The 20,697-nt window shown below is 58.8% G+C and overlaps 10 protein-coding genes across 10 annotated transcripts in view; 6 read left to right on the forward strand and 4 right to left on the reverse strand.

Annotated features, from left to right (window-relative positions):
• PTSG_10647 (uncharacterized protein) overlaps positions 1-720 on the forward strand; it is a gene marked incomplete at both ends in the record, with an annotated part of 1,022 nt that extends 302 nt beyond the window's left edge. Inside the window, 2 exons of the mRNA XM_004988125.1 lie at positions 9-49; positions 384-720. Coding sequence (XP_004988182.1) covers positions 9-49; positions 384-720 — 378 coding nt within the window. The remainder of the gene's footprint in view (positions 1-8; positions 50-383) is intronic.
• A 98-nt stretch (positions 721-818) lies between these two features.
• Positions 819-2,169, forward strand: PTSG_10648 (uncharacterized protein; the record flags this gene model as incomplete). Its single annotated transcript, XM_004988126.1, has 3 exons — positions 819-1,829; positions 1,998-2,068; positions 2,098-2,169. The coding sequence occupies exons 1-3, from the start codon at positions 899-901 to the stop codon at positions 2,167-2,169; spliced, it is 1,074 nt and encodes a 357-aa protein (XP_004988183.1). The 5' UTR covers positions 819-898.
• A 2-nt stretch (positions 2,170-2,171) lies between these two features.
• On the reverse strand, positions 2,172-2,576 carry PTSG_13081 (uncharacterized protein; the record flags this gene model as incomplete). Its single annotated transcript, XM_004988127.1, has 1 exon — positions 2,172-2,576. One exon carries the CDS (start codon positions 2,574-2,576, stop codon positions 2,172-2,174), a length of 405 nt encoding a protein of 134 aa, XP_004988184.1.
• A 1,129-nt stretch (positions 2,577-3,705) lies between these two features.
• On the forward strand, positions 3,706-6,253 carry PTSG_10649 (tetratricopeptide TPR_2 repeat protein; the record flags this gene model as incomplete). The annotated part of the gene is made up of 2 exons (XM_004988128.1): positions 3,706-4,085; positions 4,300-6,253. 2 exons carry the CDS (start codon positions 3,706-3,708, stop codon positions 6,251-6,253), a joined length of 2,334 nt encoding a protein of 777 aa, XP_004988185.1.
• A 271-nt stretch (positions 6,254-6,524) lies between these two features.
• PTSG_10650 (uncharacterized protein) lies at positions 6,525-9,799 on the reverse strand (the record flags this gene model as incomplete). Its single annotated transcript, XM_004988129.1, has 10 exons — positions 6,525-6,707; positions 6,767-6,916; positions 6,940-7,047; positions 7,177-7,300; positions 7,402-7,433; positions 7,555-7,680; positions 7,861-8,431; positions 8,646-8,795; positions 8,970-9,013; positions 9,770-9,799. The coding sequence occupies 10 exons, from the start codon at positions 9,797-9,799 to the stop codon at positions 6,525-6,527; spliced, it is 1,518 nt and encodes a 505-aa protein (XP_004988186.1).
• Positions 9,800-10,417: 618 nt separating this feature from the next.
• Positions 10,418-11,595, forward strand: PTSG_10651 (uncharacterized protein; the record flags this gene model as incomplete). Its single annotated transcript, XM_004988130.1, has 5 exons — positions 10,418-10,496; positions 10,625-10,875; positions 11,022-11,047; positions 11,243-11,405; positions 11,542-11,595. 5 exons carry the CDS (start codon positions 10,418-10,420, stop codon positions 11,593-11,595), a joined length of 573 nt encoding a protein of 190 aa, XP_004988187.1.
• Positions 11,596-11,781: 186 nt separating this feature from the next.
• On the forward strand, positions 11,782-13,649 carry PTSG_10652 (uncharacterized protein; the record flags this gene model as incomplete). The annotated part of the gene is made up of 5 exons (XM_004988131.1): positions 11,782-11,895; positions 12,089-12,307; positions 12,656-12,700; positions 12,733-13,444; positions 13,495-13,649. 5 exons carry the CDS (start codon positions 11,782-11,784, stop codon positions 13,647-13,649), a joined length of 1,245 nt encoding a protein of 414 aa, XP_004988188.1.
• Positions 13,650-13,724: 75 nt separating this feature from the next.
• On the forward strand, positions 13,725-14,459 carry PTSG_10653 (uncharacterized protein; the record flags this gene model as incomplete). The annotated part of the gene is made up of 2 exons (XM_004988132.1): positions 13,725-13,999; positions 14,036-14,459. The coding sequence occupies 2 exons, from the start codon at positions 13,725-13,727 to the stop codon at positions 14,457-14,459; spliced, it is 699 nt and encodes a 232-aa protein (XP_004988189.1).
• Positions 14,460-14,776: 317 nt separating this feature from the next.
• On the reverse strand, positions 14,777-15,414 carry PTSG_13082 (uncharacterized protein; the record flags this gene model as incomplete). The annotated part of the gene is made up of 3 exons (XM_004988133.1): positions 14,777-14,802; positions 14,979-15,051; positions 15,316-15,414. The coding sequence occupies 3 exons, from the start codon at positions 15,412-15,414 to the stop codon at positions 14,777-14,779; spliced, it is 198 nt and encodes a 65-aa protein (XP_004988190.1).
• Positions 15,415-15,449: 35 nt separating this feature from the next.
• PTSG_13083 (uncharacterized protein) overlaps positions 15,450-20,697 on the reverse strand; it is a gene marked incomplete at both ends in the record, with an annotated part of 5,842 nt that continues 594 nt past the window's right edge. Inside the window, 17 exons of the mRNA XM_004988134.1 lie at positions 15,450-15,507; positions 15,730-15,882; positions 15,947-16,000; positions 16,066-16,318; positions 16,371-16,833; positions 16,991-17,215; positions 17,295-17,635; positions 17,697-18,245; positions 18,291-18,457; positions 18,543-18,643; positions 18,952-19,074; positions 19,220-19,279; positions 19,448-19,539; positions 19,673-19,759; positions 19,930-20,011; positions 20,166-20,298; positions 20,481-20,559. Coding sequence (XP_004988191.1) covers positions 15,450-15,507; positions 15,730-15,882; positions 15,947-16,000; positions 16,066-16,318; positions 16,371-16,833; positions 16,991-17,215; positions 17,295-17,635; positions 17,697-18,245; positions 18,291-18,457; positions 18,543-18,643; positions 18,952-19,074; positions 19,220-19,279; positions 19,448-19,539; positions 19,673-19,759; positions 19,930-20,011; positions 20,166-20,298; positions 20,481-20,559 — 3,020 coding nt within the window. The remainder of the gene's footprint in view (positions 15,508-15,729; positions 15,883-15,946; positions 16,001-16,065; positions 16,319-16,370; positions 16,834-16,990; positions 17,216-17,294; positions 17,636-17,696; positions 18,246-18,290; positions 18,458-18,542; positions 18,644-18,951; positions 19,075-19,219; positions 19,280-19,447; positions 19,540-19,672; positions 19,760-19,929; positions 20,012-20,165; positions 20,299-20,480; positions 20,560-20,697) is intronic.

The following is a 20,697-nucleotide window of genomic DNA, read 5'->3' on the forward strand; positions in this document are numbered from 1 at the left end:
TGCGCTAGCTGCGATCCGTGCAGCGCTCCAACAAGCAAAAACTTCTGGCGTAAGTTTCAGCACTGCGGTCGCGTCTTCTTCTGCGGCTTGGACAAGCTGGAGGCGTGGGCTGCAGACACACAGCAGGCTGCGCATGCCACAACCCAGAAACCTCGCGAGGAACCTGGCGCAGCAGACGGAACAGACAGAGAAAGTAGTGACAAGAGAGACGCCCTCATGATGCAGATTCAGCAGCCGTGCGCGCAGCAGCAGACACATGAACTCGAGACAGCAAGCCACGAGAACCAACACAAAGACCGCGGCACTGCGCACAGTATGTCCACGCCCACGCGCGCACCCACACTCACACCGGCAGTCTTCTCATTGTACGCATCCCTGAACAGCCAAGCAGATGCTGAGCGTTTCCGAGGCCTGCGCACGACCGTGTTGGCGGACGCGCGCGCAGAACACGTCTTCATTCAGGCACAGGCACCCCTGGCCTCCCTGACGGTGAGCAATGCAGACAACGTTCACATCAACGCGTGCTCGGCGGTGATCGACAACTTGGTGATCCGCGACGTGACACGCGTCGTCTGGCTGCCAGCAACAACACAACGCAGCACCGCATGCCACCTCAGCAACGTCCAGCATATTGACCTGCGCACCAAGAGCACGCTCACAGAAGATCTGGGCGCATTTGCCGGAATCCCGAGCGTTGGCCTTTGCAACTGCCAGCGATGACACGGTCGTGGACCTTGCGTCACTCCATGGCGTGAAGCAGCTGAGGTTGCCCACCGAAGGCACGGAAGCAGTACGGGGACACTCGGTGTTTCAAACAGCAGAAACGCTCGTGCTGTCGCACACGAGCATCACCCCGACAGACACGCTGCCGGCGGCGACCGTTGTCAACCTCTCCCACATGAGACCTGTACCGGAGCTGCTGCATCTGACCAACGCCATCGACATTGCCCTGGGATATGGGTCCAAGGTGCGGCAGTTCACATGTGCGCCACGCATCGAGAGACTCGTGATCCGTGACGCCACGGGCACGCCACCATGCATTCCAAAGTTTGAGCACGCCCAGGTCGTGTGCCTTGCGCTGCCGCATCTGCACCTGACGAGCGAGCAGCTGGTTGACCTCAGCACCCGCGTTGACAAGTTGGTACTTCGACGGTTGCTGCGCGTTCCGGATGATGCAGACTCGCCGCATACAAGCACAAGCGTCGTGCGTGGTATCCCCGACCATGCGCACGTGTGCCTGGACTGTTTCGAGATTGACGAACCGGTCCCACCGTGCGTCAAAGAGCTCAAAGCGCTGGTGGAAGGCAGCGCTGTGCAAGGCAGGTTCGTCAGCCACGTCCCGCGCCTGAGTCTCAAAGACAAATGCGGGCACGCGCGCATCAACGACGTGCACTTGCTCTCTGGGCGCAAGGTGCTGCAGTTGACGCAGGTCTTGCTTGAAGGGGAGCTCGCGTCTTGCGAGCAGCTGAGTCTGTGCGGGTGCCGGGGGCGCCTGGGCTTGACATCCATTGGGTCCCTCGACCTGAATGGCGCAGTGGTGACTACTGACGATGACAACGGCGACGGAGACAACAACATCGATTCTGGCGATGGCAGTGACGACAGTGACAACAGGGCACTTGCGGAGACGAAGCTGTTAATCACGCGCGTGCACCATGTGACCCTCTGCCGTCTCGAGGAGTGCGTCATCCACGAATTTGGGTGCTTTCAGGACGTGCAGCACCTCACGCTGAAGGAATGCAAGTTCGAGGACCTGGCCAGCTTTCCGCCCGTGCATGTCCTCGTTTTGCGCAACTGTGAAACCATGGACGAGGACGGGTGGTGCCCAGGTGCAGTCTTCGTGGACCGCTCGCCATACGAGATGGAGCAACTCTTGCTTACCGAGCGAAGAAGGTGGTGAACGGTCAGTGTGTGTGTGTGTGTGTGTGTGTGCGTGCGTGTGTGTGTGTGTGTGTGTGTGTGTGTGTGTGTGTGTGTGTGTGTGGTGTAGCCTTCAGCCAGACCGCACGAAACGCGGCAGCCCAGAACAGACACGATTGTGCTCGAAAACGCCACCACAACCACAAACGTGCGCGATCTCACCACATTCACGTGCAGACACGTCAACGCGACCCTTTTGTTGGCGCCCGTGACCTGTTGCTGTTGTTCTTCTCCTTGTTGGTGACATGACCTTATTGTTTTGCTCCCGCTTGTGCGCGTTCGCCCCGTGTCGGTGCGCGGGGTCCGGCCTTGCTCCTCCGGGGCACCGTTCCACCAGCACCACCCCTGCCCTTCTCCTCCTCCTCCTGCTCCACCAACACCTTCTTCTTCTCCACCTCCTTCTTCTTCTCCTCCTCCTCCTTCTTTGTCTTCTCCCCCATTGTCATTCCTTGCACCTCTGCCCTACTCTTCTCGTCTATTGCATCTGCCTGTTGCTTGTCCCTGGGGCGCCCTTTCCTTCTTCTTCTTTCTTTTGTTCCTTGACCTGTCCCCCCTCTTGGTTCTCCCCGCCGCGCCTTCAGCAGAGCCATGTGCGCTTGGTCAATAAACGGGAACGTCCTGAGAAACGCCTCCATGTGCACGGCTGTACTGGCCATCCCGCACACCCACCACAGAGCTGGTTGCTTGGCGACCCATCGACTTTGTATGCGTAGACCGTCGATGCCAACGTGCGGCAGGTACTATGCCACGGCTCGGGCTGTGCCAGCAGTCTGCTGGTTTCGTTGTTGGTTTTTGTTTGTTGTGAGGGTGTTTGGTGGCCATTTTCCTCGAACCACCCCAATCACAACAAGCAAGAAGCAACCAAGAAGCATAAGCAAAACAAGCCAAGACTGGTTGACCAGATACCACGCACATCCATCGGCTTTGTTGTCCTTTGATTGTCAGGACAGCGCTGCCTCTCCCTCTCCCCTTCAAGTCCTCAGCTCTCCTCTCAGTCCTTCAGTCCACGCCATCCTTGTGTGACCACGGTGTGCGTAAGCGTACTCGCCGCCTCAGGCTGACGGTTTCTTTGCTTCTTCTGCCAACTGCCTTGAGTTGCTGTGCATGTGTGTGTGAGCGGTTGGTTCAAAACGCACAAGACACCTTCTTGGGCCCGGAAGCGTGTTCGTTGTTGCTACCACCAGCTTCTCGCACTCACTCTCAGCTGCTCTTTGTGGTTTGCGAAAAGCTGAGCGACCAGCCTTGCGTGCTCCACCAGCATCCCCCCCCCCAACAAAAAAAAAAAAAAAAAGCTGGTGGGCACTCTCTCCTCTCTGTCTGGTCTGTTTCGTCTCCTTTTGTTGTTCCCACCCACCAACCAAAAAAAAAAAAGGCGAAAGCCACGCCCCCCTCCTCCAGTTTTGCTTTTCCTTCTCTCTTCTCTTGTTGTGTGCACTGCAACCACAACAACCAACCAACCGGTCCTTGCTACTCTTCTCTTTCTCCCCTTCCCCTCCAACCAAAGCAACCAACCCCACTCCCCTCTTCCTCTCCCTGTTTGTCTCTCTCTCCTCGATCGTCTCCTCTTCCCTCTTCCTGGCACCTCGCCCCGCGCCAGCCACCAAGCCCTCAAGCCCCCAAGCCCACCGTCCGCACCACACGGATTGCCCAGCCCACTGAGCGATTGACCTCCAAACCCCCACACCGCTCCTCAGGCTCCACACACACACACACACACACACACACACACACACACACACACACACACACACACACACACACACACACACACACACACACACAGCCATGGCTGACCAGCGACTGACGCACGGCGTGTCCGTGGCAGCTGTGCGGCGGTTCCTGGATGATTTGAAGCGCGAGTTCCCCGACACGTACACTGAGATGACGACGGAGGATGCTTGCAAGCAACTGGTTGTGCCACGCACGCGCCAGGACAACTGCGCCTACGTCGAGCAGCTGCGCAAGCAGTCGCCAGAGCACGTGAACAAGGCCACCGTGTTTGTGTCGCACGCATGGCGGTACAAGATCGCAGACGTGCTCAACGTCTTGCTGGAGTTTGCGGATGAGCAAGCAAGGAAGGATGACGGCCAGCCGGTGTTCTTCTGGTTTGACCTCTTTATGAACAACCAAAACGCCAACGTCACCGCCAACCTCCCACCAGAGTGGTGCGTTTTGTGTGTGTGTGTGTGTGTGCAGCTGTGTGTGTGTGTGTGTGTGCGTGTGTGAAACTCTCGTGCTCTTCAGCAACCACTGCCACATGCACACGTACACAGACACACGCACGTTGTTCCCTCACAAAAACTATAACCCCTCCCCTTTCCTCCCGTCTTCGTCTTCCCTCCACCCCAATTCCGCCCCGTTTCCTTTCTCAACACGCAGGTGGAGCACGACGTTCAAGCAGTCGATTGCCAACATTGGCCATGTGCTGCTGGTGCTCATGCCGTGGCGAGACCCTGTTCCCTTGACACGCGCGTGGTGTTTGTGGGAGATCTTCTGTGGCATCAGCAACGAAGGCACAGAGGTCACCATCCAACTGCCCAACAGCGAAGAACAGGCACTCCAACACGCAATTCGCGACAGCTATAAAGCCGTCACAGACACGCTGGTGCGCGTGCAGGCAGAGCGGGCCGACGCCTTCAACCCCCACGACAAACACATGATCTTCACGGCGATCGAGTCGTGGGCGGGTGGCTTCAGCGCAGTCAACCAGGCCGTGAAGGACCAGCTGCGCGCGTGGTGCCTGCAAAAGGCGGTGGGTGCCGTCGAAGCAATGCGAGCACGTGGCGAAGACAGCACTGACGCCTTCGCGGGGCTGTGTGGTGCGGTTGGGTCGGTGCTGTTGCAGTTTGGCGAGCACGACCGCGCCATTGCCTACTACGAGACAACGCTGACAATTCGGCTGCGCACTGAGGGGGAGAACGGGAAGAACGTCGCGGCGCTGTACAACAACATCGGCAACGCCTACGACAGCAAGGGCGAGTACGACAGGGCCATCCACTACTACGAGAAGGCCCTCGCCGTCTTCGTGGAGACGCTGGGCGAGAAGCACCTGAGCACAGCGAGCACGTACAGCAACCTTGGCATCGCCTACAGGAACAAGGGCGACTACGACAACGCAGTTGCGTTTTATGAGAAGGCGCTCGCCGTCTTCGTGGAGACGCTGGGCGAGAAGCACCCGAGCACAGCGAGCACGTATGGCAACCTCGGCAACGCCTACTACAGCAAGAGCGAGTACGACAAGGCGATTGCGTTTTATGAGAAGGCCCTCGCCATCACGGTGGAGACGCTGGGGGAGAAGCACCCGAGCACAGCCGACACCTACAACAACCTCGGCACTGTCTACGCCAGCAAGGGCGAGTACGACAAGGCGATTGCGTTTTATGAGAAGGCCCTCGCCATCACGGTGGAGACGCTGGGGGAGAAGCACCCCAGCACAGCTGCGTCCTATGGCAGCTTGGGCATCGCCTACAATAGCAAGGGCGACTACGACAAAGCGATCCAGCTGTACGAGAAGGCGCTCGCCGTCTTCGTGGAGGCGCTGGGCGAGAAGCACCCGAGCACAGCGATGACGCTTGAGAACATCGGCCTGCTGCACGACAAGCGCGGGGACAAGGAGCAGGCCTGCGCCTATGTCCAGCAGGCGCTCAACGTGTTTACAGCCACGCTCGGGCCAGACCACCCAAACACCCGCAAGGCGGAGCGCAACCTGCGGCGCATTCGCGGTGGTACTGTGAACGCCCAGCATGCATCCACGCAACACGTGTCAGGGTCTCGACTTCAGCAGCAAAACTTGCTTGCTCATCGCCACCTTCTGCTTCGGTTCATCTCTTCTGCTGTTGTATACCAGTCGTTTGCTCCACAACGCAACCTGCTCATGCGATTTCTCGGTGCAGTTGCACATGCTGATGTTGACGCAAGACGCCCAGCACACACAGGCAGCGACGATGAAGACAAGAAGACAGGGACTGGGCACGGCTGTCCTCGTGGCTGCTCTGTACCAGCAAGAGCGTTGTACAAGGACGCTTGCAAGTGCCCTAGCGAGCCTGTTGCTGGCTGGTTGCGGAAGCGTAGGCGACGGAGGGCCGCCTTTCGCCCGTGCTGGTGCAAGCTTGACGACGACGGCCACCTCGCGTACGGCAAGTCCCCTTCAGGCACGGCCAAGCGACGCATCCCCCTGTCCAGCGTGCTGTCAGCTGAGCTCGCCCATGGTGGCGAAGAGTTACACGTTGCTGGTCCCGGCCGCACCTTCGTCTTCCGCCTGCACGCGCACTCTGACACCTCGCTCGCCGACTGGTGCACCGCCATCAACAGCCGCATCAACGCCACCACTTGACTGTGTGCTGTGCTGTGTGTGTGTGTGTGTGTGTGTGTGTGTGTGTGTGTGCGTGCTTGCTGGTTTGCTGGTTTCTCTCTTTGCTCCTTTCTACCTTAACGTGCTTGCTTGCCGCTTGCCTTGCCTTGCTTGACTTTGCTTTGTTTGTGTGACACTTTAGTAAACTCTTCACGCAATCCAACCGGCTGACAAGCAACTAGCATACAACCTTCCACACCACACGTCAACCAAGCACTGGCTCTCGCATCCACTTCACCAACCCATCCACGCATCAGCTCCAGGGTGCGGCCCGTGGAAAAGTAGTTCCATCAGCACGTTCGAGTGCGGCGGCATCGGTAACACGTTCGGTTGCGAGCGTGCACGGCGCCCAGCGACCTTGTTGGAGGGTTGGGTCGCTAGCCTCTACTCGCTGTCCGTCCACGACCGTGCGGAATAGCACGTCGTCGCTGCAGGCCTACGCCAATCGAGAACGCCGGCTTGAGCGCGTGGGTGCGCCCCACTCTCATGCTGCACCTCCGCCACCGTTAATTCCTCCTCGGGGTTCAGGTCACCCGTCCTCAGCGACAGGTCCCACCATACAAAGGGCTGCAGCGACATCAGGAACGTGAAGAGGTCTGCGTCCCAGCAGCGTGCTTTCGCAATCTTGTCTCCACGTCGGTCTTGCTGCGCATCATGCCCGCGAACACGGCGGCAATCCCTGACGGCAGCTGCAGCTTCGTCTCGAACGGCGCCTGCAGCGTCTTCTTGTTGACGACCGCGTGCGTGTCCTTGCCCACCTCGCGCGCGCGCGTGTCCTCGGGCGAGACGTTAGAGCACGTCTCTCGCGCTTGGGGCGCACCCGTCCGTCTGCTCAAACCACAATCGTGTTGACGTGTGTTGTTGTGCTGGAACGTGCGTTTGGGGGGGTCCCGGCGCCCTCACACGTGCCTGCCAGGGTCGGCGAGCGACCTGAAGCCAAACGGCCGTGGCGGCGGTGGGTCGATGGTGAGTCCGCCATCCCCGTTCACGCATCCCGACGGATGTGCTTGCTCTTGATGGCTGTTGTTGCTGGGGAGCGGGGGAGGAAACGACACCACGATACTGGATGGGCAGTAGCTGGGCGTGGATGTGGAGACGTTGTGGCAACGGAGCATGTCAGCTGTTCGCACTTGTCGACATAGATGAGAGGAGAGATGGTTGCCTGTTGGACAACCAAGGAGACGGGTGAGTGGTGGATGAGGAGGAGCACGACAAGTCCACACGGGGAACTCACGTGAACGCAAAACAAGGGCGCAAACACACGCACACGTACAAACATGAACACATGAGCACATGAACGCACCGTCGATGGGGATGCGTACGTCGTTGGCGAGAGCGAACAAGGTGCGGATGACGGTGGTGGCGGCGATGGTGCCGGTGCGTTTCAGCTCTTCGTTCGATTGAGACAGCTGCCGTACACCCGGTGCAATGCAGAAGGGGTGGTGGTGGTGTTGGTGGTGGTGGTGTGAAAAGGGTGAGAGACGCTCTTCATGGAAGGACATTATGTTATCCAACACGCCTTCCCCAACGCACAAGTTCATGCACACACACACACACACACACACACACACACACACACACACACACACACACCATCTTCCTACGAGGCCTGCGGCGGCGGTGCGCTGGCGGTCAAACGTGAGCGTGGTCAGGACACGGAAGAACGGCAGAATGTGGATGAAGTGCAGGTTGCTTAGGCAGTCCAGGGTGCCGTCCAACATGAGCGCGCAAACGGGTGCAGCAGCTTCGGGTGGTCTGTGGCCAGCGACAGTAGCAGCACAGGCATGGCTGCGTCCACCTCCTGTGCCTGCCCCGTGCCAATGTGCGCCACCAGCGCCCCGACCACCTCCGGCCGTGGCGGTACGCGGCCTCCTGCCGCTCTGCCGCCGGCTCAGGATGTCGGCCATGTGCACAATCGACGGGAAGCACGTCAAGAACGCGCGCGTGTGTCTGGCAAACATGGCAGCGGCCATGGCAGCGGTGAGCAGGCCCGTGCTTGCAAGCTTAATGACGGTGGTCTCTGCGCGGCGGCGGTAGGCGTTCTGGTGGTGCAGCAGCAGCAGCACAAGCAGATCGAGGGCGGTGATTGGCTGGGCCATGGTAGTCTTGAGTTGGCCGCAGCCACGCCTTTGCAATGCGCGCATCAAATGCCAGCCCGTTCTTGATGGCAGCCACCACAGACAAGCACATGGTGATCGTCGCCTTGCTTGTTGTTGGTGTTGCATATTCGCTGTCAGCGCATTCACATCATCCATTCCATCCGCTGAACATCAACGTGCATGTGTGTGTGTGTGCGAAGGCATGTGAGGGAGCGGCTGTGAGAGAACAAGCCACAGCCACACGTGCAGGCAGGCACATGTGAGATCACCATCACACACTGCGGCAACATCTGCCACTCCCCTCAACAACAGCGCCACCTTGCTGCATGAGAAACTTGATGACGATTGGGAGGCACTCTGGACTGTGCGATCCAAGCTGGCCCAACACGTGGTCGCAGATCTCGCGCAGGCGTGCCGGCGCCACACTGCACAGCAAGGGTGTGGATGAGGGTGGTGTGGAGAGAGGGAGAGGGAGATGGGTGAGGGATGGTGGTGGAATGGCTGCGTCGCAATCCAAGAACATGGTGGCTGAGGATCACTCCGCAGATACACAGCATCATCAACAACACCACCAACATCAGTGTTCGTCGTGTTCGTACTTGAGATTTGACAATGCGTCGAGGATGGCCGGCGCCAACGACGGCTGTGTGTGTGTGTGTGTGTGTGTGTGTGTGTGTGTGTGTGTGTGTGTGTGTGTGTGTGTGTGTGTGTGTGTGTGTGTGTGTGTGTGTGTGTGTGTGTGTCGTGGGAGGGGGCAATGACGGACGAGCGCATTGCGTCGTGACACCCACACCAAGCAAGGCAGGCATACCAAGGGTGCACATCAACGACAGGTGAAGAAGCCAAAGTGTCGCTCACATGTTCTAGTCATTGTTGTTGGCTTGCGCTCACCTCACTGTGCTGATGAAGCAGGTGTTGTTGTCAATGGCTGTGATCTTGTCCCTCACATCATCACCCTTCTTACTCACATGTGTGTGTGTGTGTGTGTGTGTGTGTGAGCTGTCTTCTTGCTTGTCTCTGCTGTTCTTTCTACAGCCCGGTTTGGTTGTGGGTTTGGTTGGTGGTCGCAATGGTGGTTGCTTTCCTCGTCCGCCACTGCCCGTTATCTTCCGCACCACTGCAGACAGCAACCAAAGAAATGCCAACACCACCACCACACAGGGTTGTTTGTTCTTGCACACGCGCATGTGTGTGTGTGCTTTGATGAGTTGTTTCGTCAACAGACATTGTGAACCGCACCATCACAGTCAACATCACAGGCTCGGGTTGTCACAGCCAAGGCACAGCGTTCACCCATAGCAATGGCAATGTGCTTCTCACTCACTCACTCTCTCACACACTAACAAACACACACACACACACACACACACACACACACACACACACACACACATACAACCTTGATCGTCCAGGCCATGCACTGCGGCATGGTGAGATGCAGACACCAAGCGGGTGCCAGTTGAGAGCACCATAATCTTTCCCTGTTACACCAGCTGCCCTGAGGTCAGTGCGTACTCGTGCACGTGCGTGTGTGCTTGCGTGTACGCCTGTGCGTAACACCGCGTGTTTCCAGCGGGAATGGTGTATCATGCAAGATGGTGCCATGGTGAATTGAAGGTGGTGACGCACTGCGCATGCTGAACTTTTGACCTCGGCTTCACTTCCCTCCCTTACCCTCATTGCCATCACCATCACCGACGTGCGTGTACAAGGAAGGCGTTGTTGCGCAGGGGATCGTCAAGATCAGCGGTCGCTACAGGCCCATCCACCAGATCCTCAACTTCCACGCAGGTGAATAGGATCGTGTGTGTGTGTGTGTGTGTGTGTGTGTGTGTGTGTGTGTGTGTGTGTGTGTGTGTGTGTGTGTGTGTGTGTGTGTGTGTGTGTGTGTGCAACAAGTTGATTGATGAGATTTCAACTCGACTGTATGCACACTCACCTACTATCTTGTTCCATACACACGAACCCCCCCCACAAACAACATCACACAACCTGTTGGCAGCAAGTGTGTGTGTTGTACAAGAAGCCACTGCTGGAGAGCGGGACGATGGGCACGGGCGCCAACGTCGACGTCATTGTGCCGCACACCATCAACTCATACAGCGATGGCGGCGACGCAGAAGCAGGTATGTGTGCTGTGTACACGTGCGTGTGTGCATTTGAGAAGCTTACACGGTCATTTGCATCCTATCCAGCCCCATCGTCTCACCGCCACTCAACATCTTTTTTCGCCCTCTTCTTTTCCTGTTCTCAGGTGGCGGCATTCCCATGTGCACGCTGCGCAACTTCCCGCACCTCATCGACTACTGTATCGAGTGGGCGCGGGCCAAGTTCACGGACCTGTTTGTGAGCCCTGCGTCGCAGCTGCAGCAGTTCCTGGAGGACCCTGAGGGGTTCATCTCGGGGCTGGAGACGAAGATTGAGCAGCACGTGGGTGGCGAGCGGATTGGCGCCCTCGAACGCGGCGTGGACATGCTCAAGGCCATCAAGGACCTCGCCGCACAGGTGCTGGTGTTGTTGTTGTTGTTGAAGGTGGCAGTGTGTGGTAATTGTGTGGTAATTGTGTGATGGATGTGATGACACACCCTTTCCTGCTTATGAGGGTTAACATCTCCGTACCTTCACCACCACCGACACGTTCTTTCTTTCAGCTGCAAGAGAAGCCGACGATGGAGACGTGAGTGTGGCTGGCGTGGCGTGACTTTCACGCGTTTTCCCGCGACGTCATTCTGGACCTCATCGCCACCTTCCTCGCAGAGGCAAAGACCAAGAGTGGAGAGCCCTTTTGGTCAGGTGAGGACTCGTGTGTTTGTTTGTTTGTGTGTGTGCGTGTGTGTGTGTGCGTGTTGTTTGTTTGTGTTCGCTCTGGCAGCACCACCCACACCGCAACTGATCGTTTGCTCACCTCGCCCGTCGTGTGTGCTGCCCATAAAGCCTACAAGATCTTCCCCGAGGTGCTCGAGTTTGATCCGCAGAATCCGCTGCACAAGGCGTTTCTGATTGCCGTCACCAACCTCTACGCATGCGTCTTCAAGGTGGGCTGGCTGTGGGGTGCCTTCTTTGCTTGGGGGTTAGATGGTGGTGGGGGGTTGCTTTGGGGTGAGGTGGTGGTGGCGGTTGCGTGCGGTCGTTTTCTGCTGACACCACTGCCTCATCTGCGATGATGTTCAGGTACACCCGACCAAGTACCCAAGCGAGGAGAACAAGCTCCACACCAAGCGGTGAGCCGCGATGGCATGGGCTTTGCTTGGAGCTTTTTGCAGCATTGAATGGCTACGACGCTTGTGACTCGACACACACACACACACATACACATGCACACACCCACCCACATGCACATGCACACACACATGCGCACACACACACATATACACACACAAATTCTCATGCCGTTCCTCATGCTTGCGCATGATGTGCCTTGTTTTGGAGACAGATGTTGCGGCGTGGTTCATCAACAAGCGCAAGGTGTACCCTGTCAAGCCTGACCTTGACGACTCCAAGCTCCCGCCAATCGACATCCCCATCGTACGTGCCCAACGCGGTGCCACGAAGCAGGGTGAAGAGTGTCTGAATGTGTGTGTGTGTGTGCGTGTGAGTGTATGTGTGTTTGAGTTGGCAGCAGTTGCTGTGAGTCTCAACTGCACCCACTTGTGAATCCTCACACACACACACACACACACACACACACACATAACACACATAACACACAAACACACAGAATGCGCCAGATCATGCAGACTGGCGGGACGCAGGTGAACGCCCTCATCCAGGCGAGCGCAAGGCAAGGAGCTCTGGCAAGATGCCCGAGGCCACGGGCCAAGGCGACGCGCCAACCGACAAGAGCATCAAGCGCCTGGCACAGGAGGCAGGCCTGGACACCAAGAAGAAGAAGCTGCTTGTGTTTGACGACGTCGCCCTGACAAACGAGGATGGCGACGTGTGTGTGTATGTGTGTGTGTGTGTGCTACACGTACATCCTTAAGCTGCTGCTCTTCCCACTGCAACAGTTGTTCCTTTCTCTTCTGTTGGTGCTATGACCTTTCTTTCGTGTTCCGTCCACGTTGCGTGCGTTGGCTCAGTTCTTTGGCTCACACCATCGACACACTTCAGTACAGCTACTCATCCATCCAACAACACTTCCCTCTCACGAACAAAAAACCGCACATCCATTTCAGCACCAGTCTTCCCAGGATCTTATGCATATCAAGCAGCCAAGCAGACACGCACTCCTACTCTCGTCTCTCTGAGGCCTCCTGGCAGCTGTCCTTCTGCTTCTTCTGAGCAGGGCGGCTACTCCTACATCAACGCCAGCCCCGATGGCCGCCTGCTGGTAGCTGAGTCGTTTGTGTGGGACATGCACAGGCTGACATGCAAGCAGCGCGTGCCCATCACAGCAACCGACATGGTGTGGACCAAGGACGGCAAGCACCTCATCGGCCCCTCTTACTCCCCTACTCCCGCGTGTTCATCTGCGGCCTCGGTGCACATGAGGCTGAACGCACAGTCATCTACGAGGATCCTTTCCTTGGCGCTGAGCTTGCATGCGCCGCCGCGTCCGATGGCGTCATCGAGAGGTGGCAGAAGGTGCTTTACGAGTGCAAGCTGCACCGCGTCCTAGACCTCAAGTGCCTGGCGGTCGTGCCGTCCACCTTCGAGCACACGCATTGCATGACACTCACGCCCACCCTGTACATCGCGGGCAACAAGACGGGCGTCATCTCTTTGTGGCAGCTTGGTGAGCCATCGACCTTGCTTGCAGAGTGGAGGGCTGATGTTGTCGGTAATGGCGAGGAGACGATACAAGACGTGGGCGGAGAAGCAGCGAGAGGGGAAGTAGAGGCGGAACCGGCGAGCAAGGAGCGTAAGCGTACTGGCGTGGATGCGTTGCGTGTCACCCCTGATGGCCGCTTCCTGGTGACTGCGTCCACCTCCACCGACTTGCGCGTGTGGGATCTCAGCACCCTCACATCCACACGATCAGCAACAACACAACATGAAGGCACAGCAGCAGTGGCGCCAACAACGACAATAGCAGCAACAACAACGACACGCCCGTTTGTGTTGATCGTGCGACGTTGGCACAACCCAAAGAGGTCACGGGCGTTCGTGTCCCGCACATTGCAGCGCTTGCGGACAGCAGCAACAAGTTTGCCTTCGCATACGGAAACACAGTGCACTTCTACGTCATTGACCACCACCAGCATGACCACCACCAGCAGCAACAACGGCAGCATGACCAGCAGCAGCAGCAACAACAGCAGCAGGAGCGGCAGCAGTAGTGGTGTGAGCGGGCGCTGACGCGTGCGGCGGTGTTGGATGACTTGTTTGTGAACGAGGCTGATCTGCACGCCAACATGACCGCCACCACCATGGCGACCCACCCAACTGATGACAGCCTGCTGGCGATTGACACTGCGCGAGGTGATGTGGTTGTGTGCGACGTCGCCAACCACAAGGTCCTCAGCAAGCTCAAAGTGAGCAGAAACGCTCCGGTCAAGTTTGGTGTCTTTGCCCGTCACAGCAGCGTCTTGTTGGTCAACTCTGTTGAGAGCGTGATCAAGTGCGACTACAGCACCGGTCAGCACACCACCATACTGCATCGCAATGACAGAGCAGATGACATGGTCACGTGCGACCACCAGCACCTGCTCACTGTTTCAAGCAGCGTTTCGCGAGGCAGGGTTGCCCTGTGGGCGCTGGGACCGACCCTGAACCGCGCCATGATCCCCACACAGCAGTTTGACCTGTGCCACCTCCGCCCAACGACAGACCCCAGATGCCGCCCCTACGTCATTGTGCCCATTGTTGTTCCACCAGCAACACCTCCCGCAGATACGCAAATGCTTGACGACTACGATGTCACTGCGTTGCCGAACGTACCTGACATCATCTGCCAAGCATCTCGACCAGGCAAAGAAGATGATGGAGGCGGCTACGTCGACTTCTTTTGTCCTGGACTGCCTAATCCATCTGGCATAATCGCGGTGGTGCTGGACGCATTCTGCTTCATCACACAGGCCATCCGCGAGACACGGTGCAAACGACAACAGCACCACCAGGTGACAAGGATGGCAACCAAGTGCAGCTGACACTGGAGGGACTTGCTCGAAGGACTGGTGCGAGGGGTTCAAGTGCAGCAGCAACAACAGCAACACTTGCTTCGTGTGTCTTTTTTGCCCTGCAGTACCCTGACACACAGTGGTGGCTGGTGGATGACTGCGGCCTTCTTGTCGTTGTTGTTGCAGGCCACCTTGCACTTGGCTGTTTGGCTGCACTGCAAGTGGCACCATGCCATGTGGCTGTTGTCTTGAGCAGTGCTGTGTTCTGTGCTCTGCTTTCCTCTCTTGCTTGGATGTGCGTGTTGGTGTTGCGCGTGTGCCCGTGTGTGAGGGCTGTTGTCGCTTCTTCATGTCTTGGCTCTGTCCCACTGTACTGTTGGGAAACGATTGAACATGCAAGATGGAATCACCGCAACACGGCAACCAGCAACCAAACACACAACACTGACAAGGGAGAGCGGCAGAGCAGAGAACAGCAAGAGGGAAGGAAGGCAGGGAGGAAGGAAGGAAATTGAGTATGCACGGCGTGCATGTGAACAAACAGCCAACGCAATGGCAACAACAGTGACACATCATCAAACACCGCATGACACACTGCAACGCTGCTCTGTCGATGGCCGGCCTGATGGAAGAAAGAGGCGCACGCGTGCACCAGCCACGACGCGGTGGTTTCTCAGATGGGAAGTGATTTGATTGGCAGCCGTCTCGCCATCGCCGTCATCGGTGTACACACACGCCAATTGCACAGCCAACCACAGAGGGAGGGTTGCTGCGTGCCGTGCAATTTCACATACATCCACCTTCTTCTTAATTGCTGTTGTCGCTCATCGCAACAACTGCTGTTGTCAGCGGTGGCACCAACAACAGCCAGCACATGGGTGCCCACCAGAATCACGATGGCCACCTCCTTGCTGTTGCTGGAACTCGTGAGGAATGCAAGCACATTCACCACCACCACCTCATCAGCTGTCGCTGCTGTAGCCATGGCGTGCACCACGACCACCACAACCACTGCTGCTGCTAGCGGTACGCCGTGGTGGTCCAAGAGCCAACTGCATCCGATGCCTTGAGCTCGTTGCTGTCGTTGGTGGTGGTGGTGGCGGCGGCAGTGCTGGGATGATGATGCTGACGTGGGAGGTGAAGGTGGCATGTGATGGCAGCACTCGATCACAACAGGTGCAATGATGGTGGCTGTTGTTGCTGTCCTGGTGGAGGAATGCGGCGTCCACGTGAACTGGCAAGCGTGCGTGCGTGTGAGGCTCCAGCAGTTGCTGTGCGATGGGTCGGATCGCGTGTGCACCCGTGCAACCAAAGGGACGAGTCGTCCAGGACACGTCGGCCTCGCACGGCGATGCGGTGGAGCCCATGACGGTGACGTCGCCAGAGACGGATCGGCTGAAGAGGAGCGCGTAAAGTCCTCGTTGAGGGAGGCGACAGTGGCGATGATGGACCCCTGGCGCAGGTCGATGCGCAGAATGAATCTGCGACGCGTCCTGCGTCGTGTTGATGGACTGCACCAGCACGACCTCAAACGCCCCGCGGCGCGACTGCGTGCCGGCAAGGGCGTTGAACTTGGCGTCAAAGATGAGCAAAATAGAGCACGCAGGCACGCACGCACGGTGGGAGCACCCCAAACTGCTCCACTGATGGTGCCGCAGAGGCGGTCTGTCGTGGCCGTGGGCGCCGACACCTCGTACTCTGTGTGCTGGCACGAGCGCACGGGCTTGCACTCGCGGTCGTTGACCAGCGACGGCGCAACGAGCTCGTGCTTTGTTTGGCAGGAACTGCGTCCACGGTGAGCAGATGCGGTTCTGCGGGCATGAGCGGGCGCGAGATGAACGTGTTGTTGTTGGGGCATATGCGGGCCCATCTGGCACTCGCGGTCTGTGCTGGTGATGGGCGCGGCTGTCTCAAACGAGCCAGGCTCGCAGGGCGACACACGCGCATGCAGAAGCCCGTGTTGCTGTTGCGGTAGAACAGGCCCTCGATGCAGCGGCGGCACTGGCGGTCGGTGAAGATGGTGGGGCGCATAGCAGGGCGCACCATCTCCTCGTAGCCAAGGTTGCACTCCGCCACAGTAGTGCAATCGCGCTGACCAGAGAGAGGGCGGCAAAGTCCACGCCAACCTGGCACGGCGTGCTGGCGTTGCGGCGATCCAGGTCGGCGGTGCCGACCAGGCACAGGAACTGCTCGCAGGAGCCGATGGGGCCTGCAGGCACACAGTGGCCATAGGAACACGGCTGGCAGGCGGTGAGCGGGTTGCGGTCGTGGTCAGTGGTGCCGATGGGGCACGGCTCGCACTTGGTGTCGGAGGTGGAGGTGGGCGCGCGGATACGCTGCTCGCCAGCGCACTTGGTGATGAGGTGGCACAGGCGGTGCGCTCGTACTCCGTCGACGGGTTGCACTGGGTCAGGTCGCGGCAGATGCGATCCATGGTTGGCGTGGGGGCGGGGAACAGCCCAAACTGGTCCTGGTCGCACACGTCGAGCGTCATGCATGCCGTGTTGCTGGTGGCGGTGCATGGCGCGCTGCGGTACTGCTCATCGGAGCATGTGCTGCACTGCTGGCAAGACGTCGTTCTCCGAGTCGCAGGCGCGCAGGATGTATGTGTTTGGCGGGCACGCAGAGCAGCCGGCGCACTGCACGTCCTCCAGCGCGGAGCAGGCGCGAATCTCGAAGCGGCCGCTGGGGCACTCGGAGCACTCGAGCGTGGGCACCTGGCTCTGGAAGGTGCCAAAGGAAATGTACTCCGAGGCAGCGCAACGCGACACGGGCACGCACGTGTCCTGGACGCACTTGCGGCAGAGGCTGTCGTGCTGGGTGCGGGGGCTCGCAAAGCGAATCGCTTTCTCATCCGGACCGCACTGCGTGACGGGGCGGCACGACTCGGCCTGGCCGTCGACGCGCTTGAAGGTGGCGCCAAGCTCGCACTGGCTGCACACGCGGTCGCTCGTCGGGATGGTGGGCTCGGCCGTCTCCTCCTCGCCGGCGTCGCACGTGGTGACGGGCAGGCAGGGCATGCCCTGGCAGGCCAGAGACAGCCTTGAAGGTGCCATCCAGGCACTTGTCGCAGACACGGTCGCTGATGAGGAGGGTCATCGCCTGCACCTCCTCAAACCCGGGCGCGCACTCTGTGACGTCCATGCACGAGGGTGGCGGGGTCGCTGTCGTGATGGTCGTGGTGGGTGCCAGCGCGGCAGGTGAAGCTGGAGCAGGACCCGTGGGAGCCCGCCTCCGTGTAGAGGCCAGCGGGGCACATCTGGCAACCCGTGGAGCCGTCACTGTCTGTGTCGATGGCGCCGGCCGGGCAGTCGCGGCGCACGCGGTCCGAGGAGTAGTGGGTTGGCGCGGAGATCTCCTCCTGGCCGCGCTCGCACTCCTCAATGGCCTCGCACTTGCTGCCGCCAATGGATGCGGAGAACTCCGTCACGCCGTCGCATGGTCGACAGTCGGCCGAGTCGGCGTCGTAGACAAGCATGAAGCCAGCACTGCACTCGCACGTGTCTGTGCAGCCTGGGCAGGAGCGGCGTGCCTCATAGGCGTCCATCTGGCGAGTGTTGCGGATGCCATCCTCGCCCTGGCCGGAGCAGCACACGTCAAGCACCACGTCGAGCTGCTCGTCCGTGGGCTCAGCGCACACCATCTCCTCAAACAGTTGCGTGATGAGCTTGTTGCAGGTGAGCGTGTCGCAGGAGCACAGGCGGTCTGTGGTGAGCGGGGGCGGGATGGTCTCGATGAAGGGCTCCTCGCACACGCTGGTGGGGAAGCACGAGGCGCGGTCCGGCAGCGGCTGGTACTCCATGCCAAAGGGTGCAGCTCACGCACGCGCGGTGGTCGCGCACGGCGTTGCCAGAGACAGACAAACTCCTTCTGGGCCTGTCCTGCACTCGGTCCACGGAGAGCAGACGGCGTCGTAGGACGCGGAGCATGGGGCAGAGGCCCAGGTGCCCATGCACCACGTGTGGCATGGCACGCAGCGGTGGTCCTTGGCGTAGTAGCCAGCCGAGAGGGCAATGGGCAATGCGCAACTGGTGAGGTTGCTGTCGCAGAGGAGGCAGTCGGTGGCGTCCGGTGGGGTAGCACTTGGCACACGCGTGGAATGGCATTCGGCACACCCGTTGGCCGAGCTCATGCCCGCCATCGGGGCACTCGCTGATGCAGGGGCCGTTACTGGAGGTGAGGCTTGGGTCCACAGGCCGTGCACCCATCGATGCCTAGAGAGGGAGGGTGTGGAGGTGGAGGGGAACATGGGGTGAGAGGCAATAATGACAACACTGTTGTGAGTATCGAGGAACCTTGCACCGCTTCATCATCTCAAAGGACACAAAACTCAGAAGAGCCTTTGAGGACAAGCGCACGAGCACATACACAGACACACACAGACACACACAGACACACACACACACACAGACACACAGACACACAGACACACAGACACACAGACACACACACACACACACACACACACAAAGCCAGCATTAGTCAACATACCATTGGCCCGTGATGAATTATCCTTGAGGACCCGCCGCACGGTGTTGTGCATCGTGTTGATTGTTGTGCGGTTGTGCTGCACAGCCTGCGCCAAGTTGCCGTTTGTGGTGAAGCATGTATCCCCGAGCTCCATATCTGCGCCACCGCTCAGCGTCTTCGCGACGGCATCGACGGGGTCGTGGGCGTACGTGTTGGCGTTGACCATGTCTTGCAAATTGCACAGCAGTCTGTTCCAATCGTCACCATGTCACGCTTCCACTGCCCGCGCACGACGTCTTTGAGCAGCATGTTGTTCGCACACGAGGGCACGCCGTTGATGCTGGCGTACGAGCACATGGCAGCGAGTGCCCGCGCCTGTACTGCACATGGCAGAGAGGAGTGGGATGAAGACGAGGAAGTGGGAGGTGAGGGGGATGGCGCAGGAATGGTGGCGTGGACGAACTGACAAGAAATGCCTGATGCGAGGTGCACGAGCTGACACACACACACACACACACACACACACATACATACACACACACACACACACACCTCGGTGTCCCAGAGGTCAAAGATGGAAATGTTCCGGTTGAATGCCACGCGGTTGTCTCGACCGAGTGCGCGTCAACGTGTCTGAGACCTAAAACGCGATGGAGTGGTGACAGCAGTGTGAATGACACGACCGCCATCAAGTGCAAAAGAGGAGGCGTTGCTGACACGGTTGCGAGCGTTTGCATACACGCATGTGTGTGAGTGTGGATGCGTGTGCGTACCTGCTGCCATTTTCTTGTACTTCTTGTCTGGGCCGTCCTGGCAGCCGGCCACGTAAGCAGCAGCGTACTCGCCGCTCAAGCAGAGATCTCAGAGGTTGAGAGGGGTGCAGTGAAGGCGAGGGCGTGGGCCTGCAAAGTGAGTGAGTGGTTGAGTGAGTGTGGGGTGTGAAGGGAGTTGGGGGGCAATGCGTGGAACTGTGATGGAGTGATCGCATACGTGTGAGATGTGCACCAGCATCACGTGATGAAGGGGGCACCTGTGAGTCTGATCTTCTGCAAGACGCCGCTGCCCCTGTGCCAGTTGAGATTGTTGAAGGCGCGCGTCTCCGTGGATATGACCTGGAAGCGAAGAACCGGTGGGTGGGGGACGAGGAGGGAGGGAATGAACGACATGAGATTTGATCAAGGAGAAGCCGACAGAGCAGACGTAGGCGCACACACACACACACACACACACACACACACACACACACACACACACACACACACACACACGCGGTTGAAGGCTGCGCCAAGACCTGTGGGGCCAATGAAGGTGGGTGGCACACGTGTCCTGGTTGATGATGCACGCAGAGGCAACGGCCGTGTTCGTCTCCACCAGATGCAGACACGGCGTGATGTCGAGCCTGCAATCCATGCACACACACACACACACACACATGTGAGCATGAAGAAGGGGGTGGTGTTGCTGTGAGCAGTGGTGGTGGCGGTTGATGCCGCTGTGGCACGAAGAAGTGGGGGGGGGGGGGGGAAACACAAGCAGGCAGAGTCACAAGTCACTGCGTGGGCGCTACATGTCCTTTCCCACCTCTTGACGCCGTAGTCGAGGAAGGCGCATGGGCTGGTGACGGGATCGGGGCCAACGAGACCGGCCTTCTCCTTGAAGACTGAGGCGTCCAATGAGGTCGTCAAGGCGGGCACCGATGGGACAGACTCGTGTTGCAGAAACGGCAACTCCTTTTGTTCGCTGCAGGCAGGCACACATGGTCCTGACGAGGCAAGGTGCCGACATCAGTCACGTATGA

This window comes from Salpingoeca rosetta, assembly GCF_000188695.1.
Source record: "Salpingoeca rosetta unplaced genomic scaffold supercont1.38, whole genome shotgun sequence".
NCBI classification, from domain to species: Eukaryota; class Choanoflagellata; order Craspedida; family Salpingoecidae; genus Salpingoeca; species Salpingoeca rosetta.